The 20,212-nt window shown below is 41.3% G+C and overlaps 1 protein-coding gene across 1 annotated transcript in view; it reads left to right on the top strand.

Annotated features, from left to right (window-relative positions):
* Chst9 (carbohydrate sulfotransferase 9) overlaps positions 1-20,212 on the top strand; it is a 261,426-nt gene that overhangs the window by 219,678 nt on the left and 21,536 nt on the right. Inside the window, exon 4 of the mRNA XM_028892022.2 lies at positions 9,091-9,128. Coding sequence (XP_028747855.1) covers positions 9,091-9,128 — 38 coding nt within the window. The remainder of the gene's footprint in view (positions 1-9,090; positions 9,129-20,212) is intronic.

Genomic DNA, 20,212 nt, shown 5'->3' with positions numbered 1-20,212 from the left:
AACACTCCTGTGGTCAACTTGACACCCAAACACAACACTTTTTTAGCCTTCCTCTGCTGCCTCATGACCACCACATGATACCAAATCCATTCAGTGTACTTTCAAACGTCCCCACATTAATAATTCCGACAAAGTGCAAAATCTTTCTTCTGAGACTTTAACTCATCTTTAAGCTGTAACCCCTTTAAGATAAAAAACAAGTTATAAAGTTTTTGTATGTGCATGCATGGCCCATAATAAACACTCCTGTCCTGAAAGGGAAGACAGAGGCATAGCAAGACAGAACAGGCCAAAACAAGAACCAAGCAGAGCAGGGAAAACACCAAATCTTGCAGCCCCATGTCCCCTAAGTCTTTCAACAGAATCGTTTGTCCATTGGCCGGTGTTTCCCAGCATGGCATTTTCCATTTGTGTTGTCATGTACTCCGAAATCTTGATTGTAGAGCTTGTCAAATCAGGGAACTTGGACCTGTATCTGCCATCTGTCCCATTCTGTCCACAGCTATGATCTTACTGGGCAGGCTGTCCCTCCCTGGACAGGATCTTTACCCTTCAGCCTTCCTGCTGCCCTTCTGATTCACTAGACTTCTGAGGACATCTCAGAGTCCTCCCATCATTTTGCTCCAGACCTCCTCTTATTGCCCATTCCTTCTTACTCTCTAGCCACCAACGGCTTTGTTTTCATGTCTACAACTTGTCCTTTCTGGCCTTTGGTTGGTTGGTTGGTTGGTTGGTTAGTTGGTTGGTTGGTTGGTTGGTTGGTTGGTTGGGTTTTTGGGTTTTTTGGTTTTTTTTTTTTGTTTTTTTTTGTTTTTTTTTTTTTCACAGACCACTGTCACTCCAAACTTGCAAGGCTGATTCTTGGACTTCTTGTTTAGTCTGGATATCAAAATCTTGCCGTTCTTCTTTGCTCGTTTCATTTCTTCTTAGGATATTTTCATCTCAGTCTGTTGTTTTTTAGTAACACTAACACAACTTGCAATTATTTATGTTTTCTTTTAAGGAGGCTTACCTAATCTATCATATAAATTCCTTAGAGTCAAGGACACACTTTTGTGTCCCCAAGACTCAGCCCACTGCTGGCACTTCCTTGGTATTCAAATTATTTTTGTGGAATGATAGTGCATATTTTTTAATGAACGGAGCCTTGCTAACTCCCTAATGTCAAATGAAGTTGCTCCTGATTCTTGTTCTAATGAAGGGAAAGGTTCATGGGTCAAAAAAATAATAGAGGGCCCATAGTCCATCCTACAGTTAACTTCTGATGAATTCTAAACCCTGCCAAATACTTTGTGGGTACCAGTCCCTTTTACATTAGTTGCCAAGATGTGGCTAACCATAATTGTTGGATCTCATCTCTAAGATCTTTCATTACACCTATAAATAAATTCCAGAATCTAAAATCAACTGAAAGTGCATAGCGCTTTAGGGCCTCTAGTCCCAAGTATTTCAGCGAAGAAATTCTCAGAAATCGAGTCACTGATCCTACTGCCCAGGGACTTCTGTGCCTCCCCCACTGCACACTCTCATTGGCTCCTTTGTTGTTTGCTAGCCTCTGTCTGTCCATCAGTAATGGACACAGTCCTAGGCTCTTTTTCAGGAGAAATGGGGCTCTAGTTCACTGAAGCAAAACCATCGCCATATTGGTCCACCTTCTCAAATTCTAGAATCTTTCCTAACATATGATCAGGGGGCTGTTCTTGTAGTGCCCAATATTCAACAGTTACATGCTATCAAATTTCTCTGTATATGAAGAATAATAATTGCATATTTATACCCCAGGAAATAGGAATAGATACATTGTCTTACCCTCTATCCCCTCACACACACCTCAAGACTTTACATGGAGCACTTTCAAAGTGATTGATTTCTACAGAAAGGATGATGCTGAATGTAGATTCCAATACAGACACAGACATAAGCACAGATGAGCAAGGGTTGAAGCCAAGTTCTTTGGAAACAGGAAGGAAGATGTTTGGCAGCTACTGTCTTGTTCACAGTTGAGTCCCCAGAGCCCAGTCCTCATATATGACTCAGACAAGCTGATTCAATAGTATCTATTGAATAAGTGAGTAAGTAACATCAGATAGGATCCTTTCTGGTCTTGATTTCCTGTAGCCATGTGTTACCAATTATTCTCAACTTTTCCCACATGCTTCAATTGATTTTTCCTCTTTATCTCCCCCCACCCCGGCCCTGTCTAAGCCCCAAAAACCATCTTCTAGTGTTTCCACCTCTACGAAAGCTCCCAAACTAAACTCCAGTTTCTCTCCACACTTCATTCAATTTACTCACCATTCTGCTCTTCCTTCATATACCCTTTCTTCTGAAGAAGACCTAGTAGCTTCCAGCTTGTCAGCTGCTTCAAACATAAGGCAACTGACTGGTGTTTAGGCCACTCAACCCTCCATGGGCAAGGCTACTTCCATCCAAACCCTCTCATCTGCACACACCAGTCACTCTCATAATCGTCTCCATACTCTACTCATTTTGGAAAGTCTGAGTCGTGTTCTGTCTTCTCTTGACTCTGGTTCCTGTTCCTCAAAGTCAGGTCCTATCTTTGAACTCGGATTTAATTTCCTGTCTTCATTGTATGACTAACCATTGGCTCGACCACACCTATTGTATTAGTTACGTTCATGTTGCTGTGGTAAAAATGCCATGACCAAAACAATTTGGGGAAGAAAGATTTAATTGGGCTTATGATTTCAGAGGAAAGTCCATGGTGGCAGGGAAGTATGAGAGCAGGTGGCTGAGCAGGAAGCTGAGACAACACGTCTTCAACCATAAGCATGAAGTAGAGAGAGTGACCTAGAAGTGGACTGTGGCTATGAACCCCAGAAACCATCTGCATTGTTGTGCCTCCTTGAGCAAAGCTAATCCACCATGCCTCCCAACAGCACTGTCAACTGGAGATCATGTTCAAATACATAGGCCTACAGAAGACATTTCTTATTCAAAATATCACACCTACTGAAAAGATAAGGAAGGCTTCTCTAATTAAGATATTATCTAATAGAAAGCTGTTCTACTCTATTCATTAAAAGGTTAATCACAATGCCATTAATATTATTGTCCTGAATTGTTGATGATACATTTCTGAATAAGTTAAAAAAGGAATATATAGTGTTTAATGGCAAAGTATCTACTGGAAGCCTAGATTTTCCTCAAGACTAGTAACATTTCTTGGTCCTTTTCTGTGTTTAACAATCATTTCATTCATAATTCAATTGGTTAAAAACATTTCTTGGTGGTTCATCTCTGTCATCCCAGCACCAGGGTAGCCAAAGCAGGATTGCAATTTTCACACCAACATGAGCTAAACAATGAGTTCTATGTCAGTCTGAGCTACATAGCAAGACACTGTTGTCATCATCCTCATCATCATCATCATCATGTCATCATCCTCACTGTCATAATCATCCTCATTGCCATAATCATCATCATCACCACATCATCATTCTCATTGTCATCATGTCATCATCCTCATTGTCATCATCATCATCATTATTATCATGTCATCATCATCCTCATCCTCATTATCAATCATACACTTCTTACATATTACAGTTTGCTCACTTTCTCTCCTTCTCTCCCACTTTACCTTGACTTTGTTGGTACCCTGATGCCCTTATGTTTATCTTATTACCATACCAGCATTTAGGAGGTGTCTAACATAGCAAAGGTACAATATTAAAATTCACACACTGTACTCTAAGGTTTGAGATGGATACTTTCAGGTCATTAAATTATAGAAAACAGTTGACAAATGATGAATCTGAAGTTTTGAAGAACTCAAAGTTAACAAAAGTGCTGGAAACTGAGCAGTTATATCACATGCTGTAACCCATCATCCAAAACAAATTTTAAAACTGCAAATCATTGCAGATCTGTGCCTGGCTGCAAAAGTTCTAGAAGTCTTTTGCTATTGCTTTATGTCAGCATTTTTCAGAGTAACAGATTCATAGTTGGTCTTAGTTCTCAAAGGGGCCTGTTATTTTAAGCAGGTTAAAAATCACTGTTTTAAACTGTTTAGGCAGCAAAAGAATATCCCTTGAAGTTTTTTTGTCAGTTTGAAGTAATTAATCAACTAATGTACAGGAGAAAGAGAGATGCATGCCATCCATGCACATGCAAGAATGAGATGTAGTTATCCAAGAATGCTAAACCTTAGAAAAGTCAGTCTCCTCAAATCCTAATGGCAATAGGTTGGAAATGTTGCTACAACTTCTCTTCCTGAACACCACTGCTGTGAGGACCAGCCTCCAACAGCTTGGGGTGTGAGGGGAGCTTACAGAGTGAGCAGACTATCACTCAACTTGACTTTTCTCTCTGAGGGAGTAAAGCTTAGTTCTCTGGGGCCAGTGAAGGAGGCTAAACTTTACTCTCTGGAGCTGGTGAAAAAGGGAAAAGACACACACACTCTTAGGGTCTTTCTCTGTTTTCTCTTTGTTATTTATGCCTTTTCTTACCTCTATCTAGATGTATCTCTTTTAACTCTCTTGATGTCTTCCTTCTAACTGACATTATTTTTTCCCTTACAGCTTATATACCCCAGCAGAATCTTTCAAGCAATATAAAAATTGCAATGTGGTTTACATATTATTTTTAAGTGAATGATTACAGTGAATACAAGTAAAAAAAAAACATGTTTTATATATCCCTTACATTATTAAACATTTTACGTATTACAGGTGGAAAACAAATTATTCCTAGGAATCCACATATATCCATATCCAAGCAACATGTTATAGATTAACAGAGTGTAAGCAAGCAAGGTATTTTTCTCAGTTAGTTCTTTTACTGGCAGGCTGCATTTTGTGGTTACAAAGTAAGGACCAATTATTTTATTATTTGTCTCAAAAGGTAATCTCACAAGAAATCTTAGACGAATCACAAACCTAATCTTTTATATATAAAAAAATTATTCAGCTCTATTCAAATCCTCAGGGTGCATACCCATTCATCAATGTTTTGTTTTTTTTTTTTATCAGAAAGCTGAGTGCAGAAATGGGTACAAGGAATTAATCATCACCCTTGATCACCAACCCATCCTAGCAAGAAAGATGCATCAACTAATAATAATTGGGCTGCTTCTTTCTTGATCCTTGACCTCAATGAGTCCCCCACTCAACTATGTGCCTTTATAAACTTTAAATTGTTTTTCAAGATTTTCTACCTCAAAGCCATTAACAAAAACATATTAACATAACCTTATTATTATTTAAAGTTTTAGCTATGATGTACACTGAAACCCGTGAACACATCTCTCAACATTAAGAATAAAAGAACTTGAGCTAACTTAGCTTGTGGGGCTCAACTGCTTTTCTTAATCATTAACCTAAGCCGCAGCCTATATGGCTCCTCAAGAGAAACTAGCTATGTGACAGTTCCCTATTTTCTATCCTCTGTGGCTGCTGTTTTATCAGGGCAGGGGGTAACACTTTCAACAGTACAGCTTAAAAGAAAATCACCTTCATGATAATCCACAAGTAAAAATGCCCAGTAGAATGGGATATTTCCAAGAGATAATCATTCTACATTAAGGGCAGTGGGGATGTTCCCACACCCATTCACACCATGACAGATACCAGAGAAAAATGGCAGTGACAGACATGTAAAGACATAGCAGTTGCAAGAGGCATTCTGTGACCAAAGCACTTGGGAGCCTTGTCTATCTGAGATTCACACATCAGAGTTTTGCTTCCTGGTGGGCCGATCTCCTGAAGTCAATTGCCACCTGCTGCTCCTCGTACATGACCACCAGCACCTGAAGGTCATAAATAGACCACAGGGTCTCAACATCATGTTCAACAATGGGTAAGCCAATATGACCACAGCCTCCTTCAGTAGCACATTCTGCTCCACTTATTAAAGACACCATGTAATGAAAATATGAAGACTCTAGGCTGCTGTTTTTGAATCCTATCGGCTCTCCACTCCAACAGACTTTGTGAAATGTTCTTATTCCCCTGACTTTGTAGTCCATTTAAACCAAAGCATACAAAAGAAGGACCAAGCATGAAGCAGACAAGATGTTCTATCCAACCCAGCCATTGCTGTGTGTTAAGAGTAAAAAATGGTGCCATAGAACACTGATTTTCAATGGTAGACCATGTGAAATTGGACAAGATATACAAAGTATTCTATCAAATGATTTCTATTTATTGCAGTTGTTCCCTGGAGATAATGTATGGGGAGGGGAATCCATAACTTAAGACTAGCCACAAGGCTGAGTGCAGCAGCCACGGAATTCTCTCTCTGGTCCTTAAAGCATGATCAGATTAGAACAAGAGACTTTCTTGGAGCTGATTTCCTATTGCTGTTATGTCAGATCACAGTCATCCTGCTAGCATCATCAGTACTAATGGGGGCTAGGGAGATGGCTTAGTAGATATGAGCACTTACTTCCTGCTTGGTCACTGGCCATCAGTGTTTTATTTATATAGAGCAATATACACAGCACTGCTCTTCAAGAGAATCTAAATTCTGTTCCCAGCATCCACATCATGCCATCACCTATAATCCCGCTTCAGGAGATCCAACACCCACTTATGACCTCTACAAACTCACACATGCACACACACACACACACACACACACACACACACACACACGAGGCATATGCGTGCACACACACACACCTTTAAAAAGTAATCAGAATAATAAAACATTTTTCAGGATGTGCTGAATTTCTCCCCCCCCCCCCCTCTCTCTCTCTCACACACACACACACACACACACACACACACACACACACTTACCTTGACTTGGGAGAATTTGTCTCAGTACACCCAAACTCAAAGGATGCTCAGGTTCCCTGTATATATTGGGTGTTTGTGTAAAGGCAGCAAACTTCCTCCCACACACTTCAATCATGTCTAGTTCTTGTTCCATGCCTAGTACTGCAAATGGTCCCCATGTGCATCATCTCGGGAACAGTAATAAGAAAAACAATCTGTGGATTAGAAATCCACAGAGCCAGAAGTTGACTGTACTATAATGTTGGTGGCTTAAAAACCAACCACACAGATTTGTCATTGCTGTGGCTCCAGAGGTCAGAAGTTCAGGGACTAACAGCAAGGTATTGACCAGCTGTGCTTGTGGGAGGTCCTGGGGGAGGACCCATTTCTTTCCATCCCCCAGGTCCTAAAAGCTAATTCAGAAGCTTTCCCTCAGAGCACGTTGCCTCCTCTTTAAGCTCTCTGCATATAACCTGATAAAGAAATCTCAACATTAAAACATACCAAGAGTGTCCAATGGAGATTTTAAAACAAAGAAAATCATTTTTTATTATCTGCAACCTCCAAGCTTGGCCCTGGCATTTCTTGGCAACAGCTTAATCAAACAGTCCCTCTCAGTACTCCATTCTATTTTCTGTGCTCCTTACATCTCTACTGTGCCCTGAATGACACCTGGAACGGTACTGAATTCTTACCAAACTTCAATGTATACTAATTATTGGAGGATTAATTAAGTTAATTAATTAAACTGGAGAGTTTCACTTATAGATTGCATCTTTTTAAAAAAACAGACTGCCAGATTCTTTTTATTACAACAACAATAATAATAATGTACAATTGATGGGAGTCATTTCTCTCCTTCTAGCATAAGGAATAGGGAATCAAATTCAGGTCACCAGTCCTGGCGGCAAATACCTTTACCCGGCAAGCTGTCCTGATGGATAGCCCACAGATTAGCAGCTTCTTCAAAGACTGAACATGCAACTCACATTTATATCCCTAGGTATTTATTCCAGAGAAATAATTACTTAGTCTCATTCAAAACATATACATTATGTTTACAGCAGCTTTCCACTGCGTAGCCAAACCTAGAAAGCACACAGTTAGTAGGGTGCATCCACACCGTGGAATGGGGCTCAGCAAGTAGAGGGAAACGACTATCCAGACACACAGCCATGAGGATGGGATGCAGAGAGTCACACTCGGCAAAAAGACACCAGCCCAGAGGGTTATACAGCACATATGATTCTACAACATTCTTGATTTTAAGATGATATCCCTGGGACGATCTGGATAATGGGTACAAGGAATTTTTCCATATTATTTTTTGTTTAGGTTTTGTTTTTGAGACTGAGTTTCACTCTGTAACCCAATCTGACCTCAAACTAGTAATCCTCCTGTTTCATCCTCCCAAATGCTGGGATTGCAATCATCATCCTGCACAACAGGACTTACCTCTGTATTATCTGACTCTGCAATTAATTCAGTTAAGGTTTATCTTCAAAAGACACGTTAAATAAAGTATTTACCATAAAGCTGTTCACAAACAATAATTTTTGTGCTACCAAATTTCTTCTTTATTTTCCTTCCTGAAAATTTATTAGTTTTTAATTTATTATAGCTAAAGAGTTTATCTCCTGTTTAAGAGACATATTTAACAGACCTGTGTAAGGTCACCCTTGGGCTGTCTTCATGACTGTAGTGTGTTGTTCTTGGATTCTTATTTTCCATGCTACTCTGTTGCCTTCCATCTATTGCTCTGAGCTTTTCCCATCCTGACCAAGAAGATATCATCAACTGAGGTATTGGTTTGGATTTCAATCTCCATCAACACCACAACAAGGAACGGGGCCTTCACCATTTCCCAGACAGAGACTTGTTTTGAAAATAGCATTTTCTCATCCAGAACGGGAGCTCATGGCTGTAACCTCAGCACCGAAGAGGTTAAAGTAAAAGGACCCTGCATTTTAGGTCAATGAGAGCCCTGTGAGCTCAGTGTTAAGGTCAGACTTCCAGGATTTGCCTCCGTCTGAGAATCTTTGACAGTCTTTTCATCTCCTCTTTGTTTCTCTACCAAAGTTGAGTACAGCCTGCTGGGCATCATCCTTAGCAAGTGTCCACCACACTTTGGTTACCCTTGTCTAGGAAGTTCCTTTACGGTTTTGACATCATGCTGCCACTGTTGTTGCATGAATGGAATACATGTCCCCATTGCCATTCAGATCCTGTCCACAGAGCCCATGGCAGCTGGGGTGACCTGACTGAGGGCAGGGCAGGATCAGCAGTCTGGTATTTTGTCTTGATGAGTGTGGTTTCGTATAAAATTTCTTTCTGCTTTCTTTTTCAGTGACTACAGGGAAAATCCAGGAACATATCACCAATCAGGTATTTACTCACCTTCTCACAAACTAATTCAAAGTCATTTTGAATGCTAATACTTGCTTTAGTAAATGTTTTAATCAGCTCGTGCTCATCATTAGCTATGAGCAATAAACACAGCCATGGTCCTTAAAACCAATAAATCACTCTGTGAATGACCATGCACTTTTTTTTGTCTGCCTCAACCCCACTGTTTTCCTCTGCCCCATCCTACCAAAAACAGGAAGAGTAGACACACCCTGGCACTCTAAACACGGTAAGTGTCCCTGTGACCATGTTGTGACTTCTGGAACAAATATATTCACAACTCAGGTGACTCTCCTCTGTCATCTCAACTATTAGTTCAACTAGATAAAATTGAATGGCTGCCAGGGCCCACTAGAGAAGGAGGCACCTCAGGGTGACTCGTCCTTCTCACCATTTCCCTGTGCTCACCTTAGCTGATGTGTTCCTGTTTCACACTCTTCATGCCCAAACTCTTTGTGAGCTAATGTCTGTATTGTCGGCTATATATACTTTTTACAGGACTGGTGACAGGTAGCCACCCATGGCATAAACCAAGAAAGGCTGTCACCAAGAGCTATACTGCTGGCCTACTGACCCCATCTGCAGGCCAGTTGAGCTGCAGGGCCTCCACATGCTTAAGAGACTCAGAAAAGTCTGACATTGGCCTGTGGCAAAGTACTGCTCAAATTTCACTCCCAGATACAAATCTCCATGGCTTTTCTTCTTTCTTTTTCTCTGGTATAAATTATAACTCACCGTTGCCAAGGAGAAAGGTGGTAAGTGTGCATTTATATTGAGTAAAGTACATTTTTCTTTTCCTGGTGGTCTACTTTTTATTGTTATGTTTCTTTTTATTATCTTTTTGGTTAGCATGCAAATAGCGGGTTTTAGTAGACTTTAGACGTAGCTCTGTTAGTAGAGTGCTTTGGTAAATAAGCATGAAGACCTGCATTCTGTCTCCAACACTACTTAAATTAGATGTGCTAGGGTGTGCCTGTAATGCAGCTCTTTGAGGCAGAGGCTTGGGGATGAGATAAAAGTTCAGGCTATCCTCGGTTCCTGACAGAGATGGGGACCAATCTAGGATACATGGGATCCTGCAGCGTCCTCAAACATCTGTATTGCACTTTGCTGGTGTTTACCCCTCCCATCATCTTCATTTGTCTCCCTCATTCTCCTGGTGGTCCCCCAAATACTATCCCTTCTGCTTTCATACTGAGTCAGAGTTTGGCTGCAATGTCCCTGGATAAATACCTAAAGAAATCTAAGTCACACACCACAGAGGTACCTGAATGTCTGTGTTTTTGTGGCAATGATCTTTTTTATCTAAGTTACTAATGTCTTCCAAAAATAAGCTCCAATTTTAGTCCCCAATGTCAATTCACCCAAATAAAAATATGGCTTTTTGCCTTGTCAGTACCAGATACCTCTTAATTCATCAAGCTTTAAACACTGAGAACTCAATTTGTTTAATATATCCCACAGCAAAATCAATAGGCGGGATCAAGCATTTGTCAGACACATTTTTGCTCTTCTTGACAGACAGCTTGTAGACCGACAGACAGACAGAGATTTGGGATTTATTAAATTGGCTACAGGATACTATCTGGGAGCTCAGCAATGGCTGTTTTCACACTGAAGAGGCTGAAAAACAGTACCTGCCCAGTCCACAAGGCTGGATGCCTCACTAGTTCCAACCAGTGTTAAAGTCCTAGAGGATTCCTGGAGGGCCACTAGCCTTTAGTCCATGTTGGCAGGCTAGAGAAACTGAGTCCCCACGTCAACCAAGGAGAGCAGCAAAGGCAGCACAGGGTAGATGAACTCATCAGAAAGCTCTGTCCATAGCTGGGCTGCTGCAGCTGGGAGGCGCCACCAGCCCTCACAGTGGGTCTTCTGCCCCTGTCAGTATAACTGACAACATCCTCTAGTATGACCAGAGACATCTCTAGTCTGGTTGAACCCTCACTGGTATGAGCAGAAGTTTGCCTCCTGAGTGATTCTAGATTTTGTCAAGTTGACAATCAATATCAACCATCAGAACCATCAACAATTATAATAATAGCTCTAAAATTTTCAACAGGAGTAATTAGTCTTAAAATAGGTAAGACATGGATGGCAAGGGCCTTACATTTAATCAGGAGCCCAGTAAAGTATATGTGTTGGAGTAAAGGACTGTTAGTCCAAGACATTAAACATGGGCAGAAAATTTCAGCTTCAAAGACAGTAAGAGAAAATGTAGGTACATCAAGGAAGGGATCTTATCATGAATTTTTTTTGGGGGGTGGTGAACCTCAGAAGACAAAAAACATGAATGTAATTTTCCCTTTGGGGATTGTGGCCAGAAGTTTCCCATCCCCCTCCCTCACCCACTCCATGTTGAATACAGTTTTAAAGGTTGTGTTACAAGAGAGGAGCGGCCGGCGTGGTATTTGAGGACACCTTGATTGTGTGCTGGCAAAGTCAGCTGCTCTCTCTCTCTCTCACAGGGCTCATTTACCTTCCTTGCTCTGTCTCTTTACACTCCTCCAATGAACTCAAGGGGTTTTATAAGGCAGACCCTTAGTTAAGACCTGAAACTGTATATTGTTAAATTTATACATTTACCACAGACAGAATGCTTTTCTCACAAAGGAATCCACTTTCCCTATTGATATAACAGGTAAAAATAGTTTTTAAAGAACTGTCACTATACATATGTATTTTGCTTGTTGAGACTCTTTCCCTCACAACCCACCCTCCTTTTTCTCTTTCCTTCTCCCTCCCATTGGTCCTGTTGTCTTCCACATATATATAGTCACATATGTATGATGTTATGTATCTACATGAAATCTAGGAACCACAAATAGAAAGAAAGCATGGGACTGCCTTTCTGCAATGGGCTTAATTCATCTAATATGCTTATCTCCAGCTGTACTGAGGCATGTCCTTACAGGAGAATTTCTGTTTCCTGCATGCTGTGCCTTTGTTCATTTGGCTAAACTAATAGAATGTGTGGACACCAAAACAGAACACCAAATATTTACTCATGATCTTAAACGCGAATCTGATGCCAGTCTCAATAAGCAATTGAAAGCCTTTGAACTTTAACATAAGGGGGAATGCCTTAATGCATTGCTCACACAGCCCTTCTCAGAACAGAATTGCTTGTGCAATCTTTGTCCAAGGGCTCACATTTCTAATACCCCAGTGGAATTTCTATTCATCCTTCTTCCAATGAGGGACGTGCTTCCCACTCTCAAAAACACAACCCAAAGAGTCATCTGACAACTTTAATTTATCCAGTTTCTGGAAGAAAAGCTAAGCCATCCCCATTTGCTTGTTTTTCTTTTTTCCTCTTCTTTGTTTCATTTTTCTGAAACAAGATTTTACTGTACAACCTAAACTGGCCTGGAGCTCACTAATGTGGCCCAGGCTGCCTTTGAACTCATGGTGATCTTTCTGTCTTCCTCTTTTTGAAATCATTTTGCTACCAAAGGAACCTGGCTCTTGAGAAGCATTTACTTTCATTGGTAAAGGGATGTGTCTCAGCGTGAGTGCTGAGCTTGTGGGAGACAGGTCTCTCCTACAATGTGCCTTCCAGGGACTCAACTCAGGTGTCAGGCTTGGTGGCAAGCACCATCCCACGAGCCCCAAGAGAAACACTTTTGAAAACTCACTTTGGATAATCAATACAGTATTTCTTATCAGACAACAATGCAAATGGAATGCTGTTGAGCATTAATCTTGCCCCTAAATCCTCCCTACTGGGCACTATAAATTGTGTAATTAAATTGAAGTTGAAAAATCGAGCCTTTCCTCTCATCCTTTCTTTTCCCTGCAGTGGGCAGACAGAGTTGTGCACCAACATGAGAAATCAAGGCTGGAGAGGGAGGGCTGCTCAGGAGCCACTGGTCGGTATCCAGTGTGTGCCTTTAACCTCCAGCTCCGTTAGCACACCTGATCTCTGAGAACAAACCAACACTGGAGTCCTCTGGGGGGATCCCTGAATCCTTTCCCATGTAACTCACTGGGGATTTCAGACTGCTTTTCAAAAGTAACTCGTTAATGCAGCTTGTTTACGAGAAAAGGACAAAAGTGAAGAGCAGAGTGCTTGGCAGCTCGTGGCCTGAGATGTCATGAATGCATGACCCATTTCTTCAGCTGTGTCTTTGGCAACTTACCGCTGTAGCAATCTCCTATTCGGAAAATGTTGCTTGTTGAGATGAAGCCTTCTATGCGTTTGCTGAATGATTTTTCACCACGGTAGATTAAAGCAAATACCTTAAAATGCTACCAAAATATTTCCAAAACCAGATAACTGTCATCATGAGGAGAGAGGGAAAGACAGGACATGAAAACCTTTTCCTTTCGCTGCTCGAAACAGCCTTGCTATAGAGCCAACAACTGAAACCTCCAGTAAATAAATACCAGCTGTTTATGTCCTTTATGAAGCAGGTCATCAACACCCTTAGTGCATCAGGACCTCAGGCTTTTGCAGCGAGGTGACAGGGAAGGGCACTTGGTGATGGCGATCCATGGTTTATGAAGAGGCATTTGTGTCGTGAACAAGCCCAGCTCAGGAGCTAGTTCTGAGACAGTTTTGGCCTGACTGATTGCCAGGTCAGTGAGAGCCAAGTCCACAAGTGTGCACCCAGGCTAATCATGAGTCTTCTGGAGTTGCCATAGCAGATTAGTGGGAATGAGGGCTTTAAAACAAGGTGAAGGTGTGCCTTACAAGTCTGCAAGCTCTACATTCAAAGACACGGTGTCATGGAGGCCACTTTTCTTCTCAAACCAATGGGCAGGATTCTTCCCTCCGCATCTTTGTGCCTGGTGATGACCAGCAACTTTTTTGCAATCCCTGACTCATTACCACATCACTTCAATCCCTGCCTGTTCTCCTTCTCCTGACTCCGCTCCCCTCAGAAGATGAGGGGATGCCAGCTATACTAGCCAGTAGTCATGAACTGATATTAATGAACACACCTTGATTATATTTATAAAGACCCTGTATCTAAATAGGATCATATTGACAGGAACTAGATAGATATCAGGACTTCAATATCTCTGTCCAGAAGACACAAATCAACCCATAGCAAGCTGAAACTATTAGTTATCGCAGCCTGCTGCTCCCCACCCCCACCAACTGCTGTTGGGAGTGATGATTGGCCTGCTCTTTCTTGTATCAGATTCATCCCGGAACTTGGTAACAGAGATATAGAAACCACACCACCATCAAACTCTGGACTTGTGGGTCTAGTGTTGAATTCAGATTAGAGGACAACACTTGGACCAGAGTAAGGGGCCACCTTGTGCTTGACAAGGCTCCACCGTGTGTATGGCAAGGCTCTACCAAGCATCGTATGTCAGAATTGTGCTCTCTCACTCCTTGGAAAAGATGAGCCATACCTTCCTAGATCATTTATCTCTTCATCTACCACTTTCTCCTCCTCTCTTCCTTTTCTTCCTTCTGTATGTCCTCTTCCTCCACTTCCTTCTTCCCTTTTTCTTCCTCATCTACTTCCTCTTCTCCCTCCTTCCTCATCTCTTGTTTTAAAGTTTTATAGCTATCAAGAGGCTTCAGCAGGAGGATCACCATGAGTTCAAGGTTGACCTGGGCTACAGAATCAGACCTGTCTCAATTCCACCAAATAAAACATGTTTGATAATCAACAAGAATATCCAGCATGTAAGAAATACATAGACACTGAATTAAGCTTCTAGTCAAGTGAGGATGTGTCAGACAGAATAGGAATCACAGCCTGTGTCCCAGGGAAGCAGAGGAAGCAGATGCTTTAGCTTCTCTGTATCTGCCCATGTCCCCCAGGTGGGAGGATAGAGAGGCACAGCGTACCCCTCAGTATTCCCCTAGTGTGATGAGCTGGTGAGTACAGTTGGGAGCGGTGCTTAGGACCTGTCCTCGGTTTGAAAGGATGCTCCCATTACCCTAGAGGGTTTCCTATTCTGCTTCTGCACACACCCTGCTTAGTGACCCGTATGAAGCCATTCCATCAGTACACTAACCCTCATCTCTGTGTGTATACCATCTACTTATATAAAACTGAACCAAGCTATAAGCTCCAAATAATCTCTTTTTTCTGTAATCCCATTTTATCTTGTCAGCCCATTTATTGTAGACCTTTTGCATCCTTCACTCTGTCCCTTGACTATTTCTATCACAATATGACTTTTGTGATTAAATAGTATCTCTCCGAAGGGTAGAACCTGTGCCCGGTCATCTTTGTGCCCATGCTCAGGCCTTGCACCTCTTAATGACCAAAGCAATTGCTAATCACATAGAAATCCTTTCCACTGGCTGCACTGGAATCGTGGTGGCCAGAGTTGCTGCCAACTTTACAGGTCTACCCCCTGTACTCGGCTGTGTTCAAACCCGTGTGTCACTCACCCTGGAAGGCAGAAACCAGGGGTTGTCCGTCGCCCTTCCCTGGTAAGAAATCTAAACCGAAAACATAGGGACAGGTCAAGACTGCACATGCTCTCTCTAAACAGTGATCTCACAGGTGGAAGGGGAAGAACCGAGGGCTGGGAGGACCCATGGCTTTCTTTTGCTTCTACGTGTAGGCTATAGGATGTTAACAACTCAGTTTGCGTGGGTTGAAAGTTACCTGGTTTCTTGCCTGAACCTGACCGTGCCAATGGAGCTTGCTGCTGGCTTTTCAGAAGAGCATGAATTTAGAGCTTGTTAACTCACACTGTTCTTACCAAAATGGCCATGCACTTAAAGAGATGATTCTGACCATGAGACACTTTCTTTTTGCACCTCTGTACTAACAAAATTGGTGGGAAGCTCATTCATCCCAAGCTTCCTTCCCATGACCTTCTCAACTCAGAAGCTGCACTTTTTAAAAGCTGTCCACTTTGTGAGTCTTTCTACAAATCTTTGAAAATGAAACTGAATTGGATCAAAAGGTGGTGGCACTTACTGTGGTTCAAAATAAGGATTTAGAAATGACAGTCTTTATTAAAGGTCAGCTAAGCTACAGGCCGAGAAAATGCTTAAGCAGAGGTATCAAGGCTGCTTCCTTAAGTGGAGCCAAGAAATATTAAATTATTATGTAAGGGCTTTGGGAAACAGTGTGGAGACAAGAAAGGTAGGTTGAAAAATGGCTCTGGGTGCTTTTTGTTTTTAATTAAAGATTTACTTTTATTTATGTGTACATATTTGTATTGTGTGCACTCAGGCCACACATATGGGCAGGCCTGTCAGATCCCGTGGAGCTGGAGTCATAGGCAACTCTAAGCCCCTCAACTTGCATGCTAAGAACTAAACCCATGTCCTCTCAAAGAGCACCAAGCACTTTCAATGGCTGAGCCACTTCACCAGCCCTCTTGGGTATTTAAAAAGCATGGATACTAAGCAAAAACTGCTTGGAACAAACGTTGAGAAAATCATTAGGATTCAAATATGCAGGTAAGCACACAGAGCGCTTATGAATACTTACAACCCATGGTTATGATGGCCATTCAATCTCAGGGTTGCACTCATATTTCATAACAATCCCATGAGGATCAGTATTTTAATCTCCGTTTTATACAAATAGAAACTCAGGCTTGAGATTGTGTTTAACTGACAGGCATGTCTGACATTTTGATACCACAACATGACGTTGTCATCTACAAAGTTCACATTCCATAACTGCGAAGGCATGTTAATAAAAAGGAAACTGAAATTTTGTAATGTTTTAATAAGCTTGGAGTTTGTGTTGGGCTGCAGTCATAGCTGTTCTGGACTGCGTGCGACTCTTGGCCATAAAGTGGACATGCTCGGTCTCAGTTGTGCCATAATTAGCATTAAACCAACAATAAGAAGGGGCATTGTTTTAGTTGTTTATCAACTTTCCACGCAGAGATACAATGCTAGGTTTTATGCAGAATTACCTCATTTAAATGCCAAAGCAAAAACCCTGTCAGGCAAGGGTTCAAAAATTAGTTAAATGAAGTAGTCTGCCCACGAGCTCAGAGGTGGTAAGTAGCAACACTAGAATGGTTTCCGAACATTCAACTCTACATCTCAACACCCAACTACTTTTCTGTCTCACTCTGCTCACCTTACAGAAGAGATAAAGCCAGTAAGTGGCCACGCTCAATGCTCAGGCCATCACCATTACTCTTTACCTCAACTTCTGCAAGCTGTCCCTCTAGCTCTTCAGTGACACTCATGACAATACTCACCAGCATCCAACTGAAACAGTTAGCTAAGCTGCACAGTTTAGCCCAACACTGCCACAGTCAGTGATGCCAGTTTGGACCCCAGCATTTATGATGTAGGATGCCACCTTTGTAAATGTTTTCAATCAAGAAGGCATATGCATGTTCTGGTGGTCCCTGTTGAGCATTAAATTACTTTTTTAATTAAGTTTTTTTTAATCATGTGAATCTGGTCAAAGAAAAAATAATTTATTACCTGAAAAGAGATTAAGAACTATAGAGAAAAAAGGCAGGCGTTGGGATAATCTGTTGCCCACGGGCAACTTTTCTCCACAGAGAACACAGAGAGATATCATGGTATAAAGTAAAATTTGAAGCAGAAAACTTTCATTCTCACTGAGCATAACATAATCTCTTATGCTTTTCCGAAAAGTCACCTGACTTCTACAGGCTCTCTTAGAAGATCTTTGGTGTTTAGATTGCAGTTGTATTGTATAGGTGCTCATCTGAGAAGACTGCACTATTGAAACTCAATACTAAACATGTTGCATCTACTAGAAAGAGTAAAAAATGCTTCCCCATGCAAACAAATATCATCACCTGAGATGATCTCATCTGATAGATGGTGGAGTTGGCCACAAATCTTATCACTCTGTTTTCCCCCTTTTCTTCCTCTCCCTTTTGGATTTTTATAATTATGTACCTCTCCATTTTCTATCATTTGTCCCTAAACGTGAGATAGGTAATGGAAATGTTTTAGCTTGTTAAATTTTACTAACAAAATGATCAGCATTTGGAATGTTTCTTTGGAATGTTTCTATCAGTACATAGCAGCAAACTTCAAAACCTAAAGTTTTAACCTAGTGTTAGCAGGGGAATGGAGGTCCGCTCTTTGGATTCTTAGTTGTTTAATAAAAAGAAACTAAGAACAATTCTGAAGGAGACTTGCAGACGATTGTATTCAGTTTTAAGAAAAACAACAGGGCAGGCAAGGTGAAGCTCTCTGGTGCTGTCTAGAGGAAGAGGATGCGGAAGAGAAGGAGAGTGTGCCGTGTGCTGTGAGTTGGGCATGGAGGTCAGCAAGCAGTCACATGCCAGACAAGCTGCTGCATGGCGAGGGCGGGGAGATAAGAAGAAGGAAAAGGAAAAGCCATGCTTTTCTACGTTCTTCAGAGAAGCAGACAGGCTCAGCTGAGCAGAAAGGACTGAGGGCAGTTCTGCAGGTGACCGCACTGGTGGTAGGAGCTGGGGGAGACACGTGCATTGTTTCATTAAGGGAATAACTCTTCCTCCTACCTCTCCAGCATGGCTTTAAGTGAATCAGCAGTCTTGACAAGCCCAACTGCAAAGCCCCTTAAGAGGGGAGTCAAATGCCTGGGAGAGTTCTCTGACTCATTTCGCTGGGGAGAGAAAGTGGCCACAATTGTCATTTTATTATGCACAAAGCAAAACCAATTTCATTTGAGCTTTAGTTTGCAAAGTAGCACTTATTGAGAAACAACTGTCTGCAGAGGACAGAAAATACATACAGAGAGTAAAAATGCAGAGTACCAGGAAGTAGCCAATGGAAGTGCTCTTGTCTTTATGAGCCTTAATGTGGAAAAAAAAAGTTATTAACCACAGAGGTGTAATGTTATATTCTGTGGTCAATCATCAAACAAAAATGGAATAAACAAGATTCTCTACTATTTCATCATTGCTGTGCCTGGCTCAGAGTCTATTAAAAAAGAATATTTTCATCATACAATTACTGGATAATTCAATTAGGCCAATGTTCTGTGGATGTAGAATAATGCAATTTACTATGTTGAATGATTAGCCAATCAGATTTCTCTCATTTTCCAAAGCAATGGATTAACTAAAATGTGACCATAAACAAAATAGATTTTATTAGGCATAATCTACTTTGTAAACAAATGAAATTAATTATTTGCCTGACCTAGAGCTTTGAAAATGAAAGACCAAAATTGAACACATGCTTCCAATTTTGGTTCTGTTACTAAGATGACATTTAATGTAAAAGTTACAATTTAACTTCCCCTCAAGTATTCCATACTTGAGACTAAATGACTCCTCCAAATATGTTCATCAGCAGATGGAAGCCACTTATGGCCTCATAAACTTCCAAAGCAAGTGAAATTATCCAGCAAAATAGAAAGAGATTACAATGAAGCCTCATCTGGTTATCTCAGAGATGATTGATGCCCTGGGTATTGCTTTAATGAGGCAATGAATATTGACAGATAATCACCCTCCTCCACACCACGAAAACACTGGAGACAAATACCAGTAATGTATGCTTTCCATCAATCAATAAGCAATTTCTGCACATACCATGTGTTTAGAGCTAGGTTAAGGAGCATGTAGGAGAAAGTACCAATACAGGGCTGTTCCAAGGGGCAAACAGCAGAACCCGTGGTGTATAACAGAGACCATGGTGTCTTATATTGCATGCTTCCTCATTAAGAAGGCAGTAGAAATAATGTAGGAGTTTAGAGAAATTGACAATCGATGACAAGTGGTCAGTGGTCAAGGAAGAATCATGGGGGGCTTTAACTCCAAGATTACCCAGCTCTGAGAGCAAACTACAGAAGGACTGGACACTTTTGATCTGGAAAGACTCTCAACAGGCTTAGTATGGAACTCTGCTCCATACTGTGTCTTCTATTTCCCCTTTTCATTCCAACTCCTCTGTCACAAGCAGCCAACTTTTCTCTAGGGCCGTGGTTCTCAACCTTCCTAATGCTGTGACTCTTTAATACAGTTCCTCATGTTGTGGTGACTCCTGACCATGGAATTATTTCATTACTACTTCATAATTGCAATTATGCTTCTGTTGTGAATCATAATGTAAAGGTCCGATATGCAGGATATGTGATACGTGACTCCTGTGAAAGGGTCTTTTGACCCCTGTGGGGGTCGCGACCCACAGGTTG

This window comes from Peromyscus leucopus, chromosome 19, assembly GCF_004664715.2.
Source record: "Peromyscus leucopus breed LL Stock chromosome 19, UCI_PerLeu_2.1, whole genome shotgun sequence".
In the NCBI taxonomy this organism is placed as follows: Eukaryota; Metazoa; Chordata; class Mammalia; order Rodentia; family Cricetidae; genus Peromyscus; species Peromyscus leucopus.
Note: the sequence above shows the minus strand (reverse complement) of the source record. Positions and strands in the feature narration are given on the sequence as shown.